The sequence below is a fragment of the Sinocyclocheilus anshuiensis genome, unplaced genomic scaffold (assembly GCF_001515605.1).
Source record: "Sinocyclocheilus anshuiensis isolate Anshui unplaced genomic scaffold, SAMN03320099.WGS_v1.1 scaffold534, whole genome shotgun sequence".
Lineage (NCBI taxonomy): Eukaryota > Metazoa > Chordata > Actinopteri > Cypriniformes > Cyprinidae > Sinocyclocheilus > Sinocyclocheilus anshuiensis.
The window spans coordinates 1,539,965-1,550,054 of NW_015547712.1; the positions used below are offsets into that span (position 1 = coordinate 1,539,965).

At 33.4% G+C, this 10,090-nt stretch overlaps 1 protein-coding gene and 1 long non-coding RNA gene across 2 annotated transcripts in view; one reads left to right on the forward strand and one right to left on the reverse strand.

Moving 5' to 3' along the window:
* The window catches only part of LOC107704077 (cilia- and flagella-associated protein 61-like), a 33,314-nt gene that overhangs the window by 13,354 nt on the left and 9,870 nt on the right, over positions 1 to 10,090 (forward strand). Inside the window, exons 17-19 of the mRNA XM_016506920.1 lie at positions 3,299 to 3,426; positions 7,221 to 7,313; positions 8,719 to 8,887. Of these exons, the coding sequence (XP_016362406.1) occupies positions 3,299 to 3,426; positions 7,221 to 7,313; positions 8,719 to 8,887 (390 nt within the window). The remainder of the gene's footprint in view (positions 1 to 3,298; positions 3,427 to 7,220; positions 7,314 to 8,718; positions 8,888 to 10,090) is intronic.
* Positions 6,819 to 10,090, reverse strand: part of LOC107704079 (uncharacterized) — a 6,600-nt gene continuing 3,328 nt past the window's right edge. Inside the window, exons 3-4 of the long non-coding RNA XR_001635905.1 lie at positions 8,642 to 8,824; positions 6,819 to 6,975 (exon numbers count right to left, since the gene is read on the reverse strand). This is a non-coding gene — a long non-coding RNA (uncharacterized LOC107704079). The remainder of the gene's footprint in view (positions 6,976 to 8,641; positions 8,825 to 10,090) is intronic.

Below are 10,090 nucleotides of genomic sequence, written 5' to 3' on the forward strand. Positions count from 1 at the left end.
TCAGGAGCAGATGAACAACCTCCGAGAACTTTTTTTAGTTTAGAAGAAATCACAAAAATACTGACCGTTTTCAAACAGGTTTCCTGAACACTTTCACAGTCTGCCATTAGTCGCCGCACATCTTTGTGCAACCTTCACAGCAGCTATAGGGTAAATAAATATGAGAGGAAGACCAATCACAATTCAGTATGCAAACCATTATAATTACATCATATTTTACATTTTAAATATGATGAAGCATAATTATTTAAATTTTGAATGCAGAACACTGTATCAGTATCAAAGGGAGATTTTAAAATATTAGTCTTTAATTTCTTTAAAAAATACAAAAACAAAAATAGATTGCAAGATCAATATATATATATATATATATATATATATATATATATATATGTGTGTGTGTGTGTGCTTATAAATTCATAATCCACACTATTGCTGGAAAAATAATGATTTTGAACCCATTCTAATGGATGCATCCATCAGTTATGAAAGTTTTAATAAATCATCATACCTAACATTATTTTGGTTACATATTTAAACAGCGTTGTCTATATATAGCTTCATTTGTAAGACATAAAAACACATACATAATCACAATTTGCTTTCCAATAATTATATAAGTCCATTAATGTTCAAAATGTTGGGGTCGGTAATATTTTTTACAAATATTTTGCTCATCAAGGCAACCAAAAATACAGTAAAAACAGCAGCAATATTTTGAAATATTATGACAATTTAAAATGACTTTTTCTATTTTATTATATTTTAAAATGTAATTTATTCCTGTGATCAAAGCTGAATTTTCAGCATCATAACAAATAAATATGTTTTTCCCCCATTAAACTGTTATTTTGATGCTTATAAATTCATAATCCACACTATTGCTGGAAAAATAATGATTTTGAACCCATTCTAACGGATGCATCCATCAGTTATGAAAGTTTTAATAAATCATCATACCTAACATTATTTTGGTTACATATTTAAATCAGCGTTGTCTATATATAGCTTCATTTGTAAGACATAAAAACACATACATAATCACAATTTGCTTTCCAATAATTATATAAGTCCATTAATGTTCAAAATGTTGGGGTCGGTAATATTTTTTACAAATATTTTGCTCATCAAGGCAACCAAAAATACAGTAAAAACAGCAGCAATATTTTGAAATATTATGACAATTTAAAATGACTTTTTCTATTTTATTATATTTTAAAATGTAATTTATTCCTGTGATCGGAAAGCTAAATACATCACAAGAATAAATTACATTTTACACTATATTCAAATACAAACCAGTTATTTTAACATTGTAATAATATTTCACAATTTTTCTGTTTTACTGTATTTTTTGATTAAATAAATGCAGCTTTGATGAGCAGAAGAGACATAACAAAAACAACAACAACAAAAACCTTACCAACCCCAAACTTTGTTAAAAATATTAATACAGAATTATACAGTTAATAAATGTTTATATCATTTTTTGTGCTTTTCTCTATATGACCTTTAAAACTTTTGAGGGCACTAGAAAATGATGTCTGTGTGATTTTGTGCACATGGAATCATGTTGTGCATTTTCTGATTTGACTTCAAGTGGCCCCACATGTCCAGAATTTAAACCTGCTTCAGTCCCTACCATTGATTACAGCATTTAATGAATGACTTTGAAGAGCCAGTCGTTGATGGTCGTGTAATCAGCTACTTTTCCTTATATTACAATGACAAATGGCATAGTTTTGGGCCTCTCCCTTCCCAAAATCCACCGCGTCTCTATTCTTCCACCTTAAATCAGATAAGGTGTAGCACAGAACAAATCCTTCAAATTATTCATGCTCAAGGGCCAATTAGAGAACCAGAGAGAGAATGATTAGGAGAACACGGCAGCTGTTCGCTTTCAGTTGATTCAAAGACGACCAAACATGTCCTTCTGAGTAAATCTGCTTTAAGAATTGACCATTTCAATGCATTAGGTGCAGAGGCTATTGAGGTGTTCTGCACGTTTCTTTATAAAGTACGTTTCCATTCGCTCAGTGGAACTCTTTAACATTAGCACATTTCAGTATTTTAGATGAGTTATAGTGCTCGCTAATGCAAATGCTTTTTTCCTGTTCGTTGTGCTGCTGGTATCTTTTTTAGCCCAATAAGTGCTCAGTGAAACATACTGTCGCTCTGGCTCTGATTAAACTATTGTCATGCAGGGGAACCCTTCCATGTGTAGGACATCAGCAGTGCTTTTAGGGAAACTGCAATTACTGTTAGCTGAGCTTAGCTTTTAGCTGTTAACTCTCTGGTTAAAGGACAAACACACACCTGAAACACAACACACCACCACTTTGTTGCATCGACAAGCAGAGGCTTATGAGATTAGCCAGTGTTCAACAATAAGGTTCGCTTGAGCTGGTGCTTGAAATGACCACAGAAATTATAAGCATCTCTTTTAGTAACAAATAAATATGTTTTTCCCCCATTAAACTGTTATTTTGATGCTTATAAATTCATAATCCACACTATTGCTGGAAAAATAATGATTTTGAACCCATTCTAATGGATGCATCCATCAGTTATGAAAGTTTTAATAAATCATCATACCTAACATTATTTTGGTTACATATTTAAATCAGCGTTGTCTATATATAGCTTCATTTGTAAGACATAAAAACACATACATAATCACAATTTGCTTTCCAATAATTATATAAGTCCATTAATGTTCAAAATGTTGGGGTCGGTAATATTTTTTACAAATATTTTGCTCATCAAGGCAACCAAAAATACAGTAAAAACAGCAGCAATATTTTGAAATATTATGACAATTTAAAATGACTTTTTCTATTTTATTATATTTTAAAATGTAATTTATTCCTGTGATCAAAGCTGAATTTTCAGCATCATTACTCCAGTCTTCAGTGTCACATGATCCTTCAGAAATCATTCTAATATGCTGATTTACTGTTCAAGAAACATTTCTTATCATCAATGTTGAAAACAGTTGTTCTTGCCTAATATTTTTGTGGAAACCATGGGGTTTTTTTTCTTTGGTGAATATAAAGTTCAAAAGATCAGCATTTATTTGAGATAGAAATCTTTTGCAACATTATAAAAGTCTTTACTGCTACTTTTGATCAAATAAAAGTATGTATTATTCAAAATCCTGTTTGCTTTAATTAAATTGTATTCACATGTACATGTCTAGGCATTAGTATCAGCATTGGCCACTGAAAAACTCCACCGCTGAGCATTTTTAGGGGTTAAATAACACTAAAGATCTTGTTTTCTCCTTTCTTCTTGTCAGGCTCCTTTTGCCCTGTACCACACTAACAGAAAACTCACCATGGAGCCGAAGGTCACCATCAATGCCAGAATCGTGGTAGTGGGAGCATCTGACATGGGTTTAGCTTTTCTTGAAGCACTGACATTCTGGTAAGCATGCCATTTTTAGAAACGCTACTTCAATCAAACAGTCAGCACTGATAATTAAGCCCTAAAAAGCATTTATGATTTCTTTTTGAAGAAGCAGCAAGATATTTGTGTCTAAAACAGGTTTTTTTTTTTTTGTCTTGGGGTGGAGGGGCATCATCTCAAGCGTGATTATAATTACTGAGAGTGACCCTCAGGGATCTGAGCGAAACAATGATTGCATGAAATCTGAGCTCACGGCTTTATATAATAACACTCAGCCCAGCACACGCCAATTAATACCTGCATTCTGGATCCTTTTGCCTCAGGACAGAGATCTCTTTGTGTTTTAAGCCACTGAATTTGAAAAACAGATTCTTCAAATAAAATATTTGATTGCCTTTATTAAAATATTTTTAAGCAGTGATTCCCAACCAGGCATTGGTTCCAAAGAGTACTTTTTCAAATTAAAAATCAGGGCCACATTCTGGTGAGAAAAACTTTTATATTGTAGAAAATGCAGATGATATTGAACCAAGACTATTTCACTTAATAAGGACTGTAAATGACATTTCCTTTCCAGATTTCATTTACAAACAAATGTATTAGGTCAAAAATGCGAGATTCACCATCACTGAAAGGTTTGTGGTCAGTAAGACTTTCGAAATAAGTCTCTTATGCTCAGCAACGCTGCATTTGTTTGATCAAAAATACAGTAAAATTTAAAATATTGTAGAACAATTATTACGATTTCAAATTGTAATCAAAAATGTAATTTATTTCTGTGATCAAAGCTGAATTTTCAGCATCATTACTCCAGTCAGTGTCACATGATCCTTCAGAAATCACTCTAATATGCTGATTTGCTGCTCAAGAAACATTTCTGATTATTATCAATGTTGCTTCATTTTTTTTTCAGGATTCAAGCAATTTTTTTTTTTTTTAATGTAATATAATACTTTCTTTACTGTCATTTTTATCAATTTAATGCATCCTTGCTGAATAAAAGTATTAATTTCTTTCCTACAGAAAACTTTTAAACAATAGTGTACATAAAAAGGTTGGGAAACTATGTTTTTAGACAATGACTTGTCTAAAAACCATACATTAGGTCTTTAGTCTCTGAAGGATTTCACTTTTCAGGATGTCATTTCTTGAGCGGATATCAGGAGATGTCAGGGGTTTGGATGCAGCTTCTCGCAAAGCGTTTGACCAAACAAAGCTGCGATTTAAGGCCGTTCTTGTTTCCTGAAAGCTGATAACTGCCTGGCAACCAGGGGTAGCTCTGCGGTTGTGTGTGTGTGTGTGTGTGTGTGTGTTAACTCCTGCTGCTTTGGCAGGCACCGCGGGCACGCAGCTGTCTAGAGCTGGCAGTGTGTGGAGGTCACGCGCTGGCCCTTTAATTAGCCCTGCCACTGTTCTCTAGGCCGCAATTGGTGTTTGCTGTCGCTAATGACTTGACTAATGAGGCAGTTAGTGTCCACTAAACTTATGGCCGGTCAGCCCCTGTAGAGGCCGCCTGTCTAATGGAGAAGGTGGAGGCCATGGCCGACAGCGCTTATCTGTCAAGCCAAAACCATTGGCCTCCTCACGCTCGCTCTCTTGTCCTTTATCACCCCTGAGGATGGGGTGAAACGCAGGACCATAGAGGACCGATAAAGATGCTTGGCCCCTAAACTTAGCAGTCAGACACTGGCCACAATAGAGGCCTGTCAGCTGCTGATAAGGCCAGAATGCTGTGAGCTAGTGGTCAAGAACAGCCTGCGGAGAGAAAACACACACACACACACACACACACACAAGATTAACATTTCACACTGACACAGATTCCAGATTTTTTTCTTATATAAAAGATTGACAAATAATTCTGTTCTTTAATTAATTCTATAAATTCTTACTGAAACAACAATGAAAATATCCACTGCCATCTAGTAAATACTCTAATAATCACATTTGCTCAATTTTACACAAATAATAGTTAATAACAATAAAAAATTAAAAAATGTAAGAAAAAATTATATATTTTCAAACAAATGTTATTCTTTAAATCATGTTTATCAATAACTACAACATGTGGTCTCAAACAGGGTAAACATTAATTAAACAATAATGTAATTCAATTTATTTTTTTATTTTTTTATTTTTTATTTATTTGGTGTACTCGGGCATGTCCCCAATTTTGTTTAAATATTTTAATGTACACATTTTTAAATGTTAATGTTATTTTAGCAATAAACATTAATTAAACAATATATTTCTAACATAAAATCTCACTAATAAATTTGTTTTTAATTTAATTTATTTTTAAATGTTTTTAGATTTAAATTGTATTTCATTTTAATGTTATTTTAGCAATAAACATTAATTAAACATTACATTTAATTCATTAATGTTTATGGCTAAAATAAAAAAAAATCACACAAATCGATTTATTTTTCATTAAATTTACTTTTAATGTATTTAGACGTCCCAAATTGTGTTAACAGGGTTATTATAATTCAAATATATATAAATTTTATGGGAGAATGTACGGAGCCCCGCACATGGCATGCAGGAAAAAAATAGTAGGCTAAATCGTGTGCACGATTTACTATTTCATTCCCTCGATTTATAAATTGTGCGCACTATTTACTAATTAATTCCCTCGATTTATAAATTGTGTGCACGATTTACTAATTAATTCCCTCGATTTATAAATTGTGCACACGATTTACTAATTCGTTCCCTCGATTTGCGAAATCGTGCACACGATTTATAAATCGAGAGAACAAATTAGTCAATTGTGTGCACGATTTAGCAAATCGAGGGAACGAAATGGTAATCTTGTGCACGTTTTAGTACATCGAGGGAATGAATTAGTAAATTGGACGCACAATTTATTTATTTTTTCTTGCATGTCATATGCGGGGCTCCGTAAAAATTAAATGGATAATATAATATTTAATAAATTTTATGGACTCTTCGTTAAAAATAATTTGACTGCTCAGGAGCTGTTAAAAATGGCAATCTCTCTTATAATTTTGCATGTGAACATTAGTGCAAATCAAACATGTGCAGGAAGGAGTTAAATGAAAAAACAGGCTAAAATAAAAGACAGATAGCTGAAGATGACAGTCACAGCTCTGTCTGTCTGCATCGCTTAGAGCGCTAGAACGCAGAGCTGCGGCTGTGTGTCCAGCGTCCTCCGTCTGATCAATCATGACGGTCCGCAGGCCTCACACGCTCCTCTTTCAACACACGCTAGCCTGATTTCCTCTCCCGCCACAGATAGAGATCATGTCTTTCCAGCACATTTACATGACAAGAGACCTTTTTACACTCCTGAGGGGACGGGGGGAGACCACTACACACAGGAAACAAAACAAGAGGGGAAAAAAGACAAAACAAAAGGAAAGGCTTTTACTGTGATGGTTGGAGAAGAAAGCGCTTTAAAGCAGGCCAGTGCTGTGCTGGAAATTAAGGGATTTCAGCATCTGTCCGTCGAGTGTTTGCAGAATAACCTCACACACCCCGCATGCTTTTGTTCAGGCGTCGCTACTGTCCTCTCTTCATTCAATGGTATTCATTTCTGGACTGAAAAAAAGGAACAAAAAATTGGACAAAAATAGCCTCATTATCCAAAATGGACAAGATCTGTCCTACACAGAGTCCGTTCTTCAGAAAAGCTTTTCTGTACCTCAATTCAGAGACATGTTCGATCAACAGTATGAACATCAGCGAATCTTTGTATAATGTCAAGATGCATAAACTTGATTGGAAAAAAAAGGGTCAATGGCATTATTTGACTCTGACTCATCTACTTTTCTCTTTCCCGCCAGTCCTCATCTCAAATTCAACAATCTCACTCTCATCTCCACTCACGGCCTTCCAGATCACTGCTCTGATGACAACATGAGATTTCTGGCTACAAGGTGAAAGATGCATTACAAACGAGAGGCATTCAGACTCCAACGCAGCATATTTCCACTCCATGAAAGAGGGAAAATCCGCTTTATTTCCATTCTATCATACAGATGTGAAGTGCTAAAGCACTGAAGCTTTCCTGGTCTCTCAGTGGACTTCAGACTCGAAGGCTTGACTGTTGCAATCCAAAAAGTCGATTCATTATAAACATTATTAATGATTTCTTAGTAGTCAAGTTTACTAGTAAAAGAACAAAAAAGGTGCCACAAAAGCTTGTCAATGCACTGAATTTTTTTAGTCAAAATGGCACAACATTATGCCGTTACTCACTGATGATCTTCGCCTCCTTTGGAACTCAAATCTCATTCACACTTCTGTCAAATTCACTGTGCTTAAGGTTTGGTGTTGTTGACGGATCAAAATGCTGAAAGCTTGAAAAATATGACTGTAAATGAGATTTGAGGGTTATAATTTTGGACTGCTTTTATTCTGTGCAAACACAATTTTTTAACTTATTCTTTTTTCAATAATAATAATTTTATATTCTATTAAAGATTTCTAACCTATTATTTTTTACTTCTATGACAAATGTCTACAAAAAAAAATAAAACATGGTACATTTTCTTGAGAAGAAAACTTGCCTAATTTTTTCTGAAAACAGAACTGTGTTTGTTTTAAGCATCAACTCACTTCATTTTGATAAGATGTTAAGTCTTATTTTCTGGGGGAAAAAAACTAAATTGAGTTTATACTATAAACTGACAGATTTCTTGTTTTAAACATTAACTCACTTAATTCTGATAATTTGAGAAAATCAAGACCTAATATCTCAAGTCATTTGCTTCTCAAGTAAATGTATCTTTATTTAGAAGGTTTAGATATTTGTACTGGAAAACAAAAAAAAATTATGAGTAAGAAAATTTTTTTTGCAGTGTAGTGGGTTTCTTCATTTTTGGAAGTATAAAGCAAGAGAATCAAAAGCTCTTTTGAACATCTTAGAACAACAATAATGGGATGGAATTAATAAATCAAGATTAAATTTTGGTTTCTCAAGAGATTCTGACCTCTTACCTCATATTTCAGTGTTTTGAGAGCGGCAGCTTTAGAGCGGCTTCAACGAAAGCATTACTTCCTGGCACTCGTGATGAAAAGCAGGAACGTCTGTTTTATCATGTCTGTTAGTGGTTCTGCATGACTGGCACATCTAATCCAATCCACCGATCCAAACGACTGATGCGACACATCGTATCAGAGCTTCCACACGAAATCTTGATTCTGAGCATCTTCTGTGAATGAGTCAGTTAACCTTGAGCATTGAGAATCTAAACCCACTTACAGTGAAAGACACCAATGTCCTTCTGGCTGCTCTTTTCATAGCTGTGTAAATCTGAAGCAGGATCTGTTCCTCCACAGTCACTGCTACAGCGATCAGGATCAAGCCCGGCTGTCTCTGCGCTCCTGGATCAGCGTGGTGACGGGTAAGATGAAGGCCATCGACCGCGAGGCCAAACACGTGGAGCTGATGGAGAATGGTAAAGTGAAGTATGACTATCTGATCCTCTGCACCGGCCTGCAGTATCAGGTCAGAGACACACAAACACAACATCAACACAATTTACTGAACCAAGATGTCACTGTGAATTATGAGACGTGTATTCTGTGCCAGCGCAGATCATTATTTGCAAATTAATGCAATGCTAATACGGTTTTCATGCAGAGCACAATAATTAGTACATGAGAATTCAGCTTGTGTGGCTGCTGCTGTATTTGGCAGAGTCTGACAAAACATTTAATGGTAGGACATTGCTGATACTGTGTATATAGAAGCTGGACATAAATATAATAAATTATTTATATTTAAATAAATTTAAATACATTTTCTATCATTTGAATAATTTACATGTAAATGCAATTACATTATGTAGAATATTTATGTTTATATATATATACACTGAACAAAATTATAAACGCAACACTTTTGTTTTGCCCCCATTTTTCATGAGCTGAACTTCAAAGATCTAAGACTTTTGTGTATATATACTGTATATATATTTGTGACACTGGACCACAAAACCAGTCATAAGGTTCAATTTTTTTTAAATTGAGAATAATACATGAATATATGAGCTATATATAGCTGAATAAATAAGCTTTTGATTGATGTATGGTTTGTTAGGATAGGACAATATTTGGCCGAGATACAATCTTGAAAAAAAAATACCTTCCATTCCTTCCATTTTTACATTCATAATAAAAAAGTAAAAAAAAAAAAAAAATCCTAAAACAAAAAATTGTGTGGTGTGTGTATATCAAGGGTTAACCGAAACTAAAATTAAAACCACAAAAAAAACAACATTTTTGTTACTTTAAATAAAAGTAAAATAAACATTAACTGAAATAAAATATTAAAAACTTTATTTCTGCTTTTATGTTGTACGAAAATAACTAAAACTGAACTAAAAATTAATAAAAAATATATATAGACATATTTTTAAAAAAATGGAAACAAAATGACAAAAACTTTAAACTTCAAATGAAAGCCTAAAATATAAAAATTAAAACTGATTCAAAATATTACAAGAACTACTTCAATAACACTGATAACTATATATACAAAATGTACACACACACACAAATATATTTACCAGCTTCTACAAAGTATCTACAATTTGTGATGACAAATTATAAAAGTTAATTAATATTAAGATTAAACAGTTTGGTTGGAGAATATATATAAAATTATATGAGTTATTCATTTAGATTAATATATATAGAGACAGCAGGA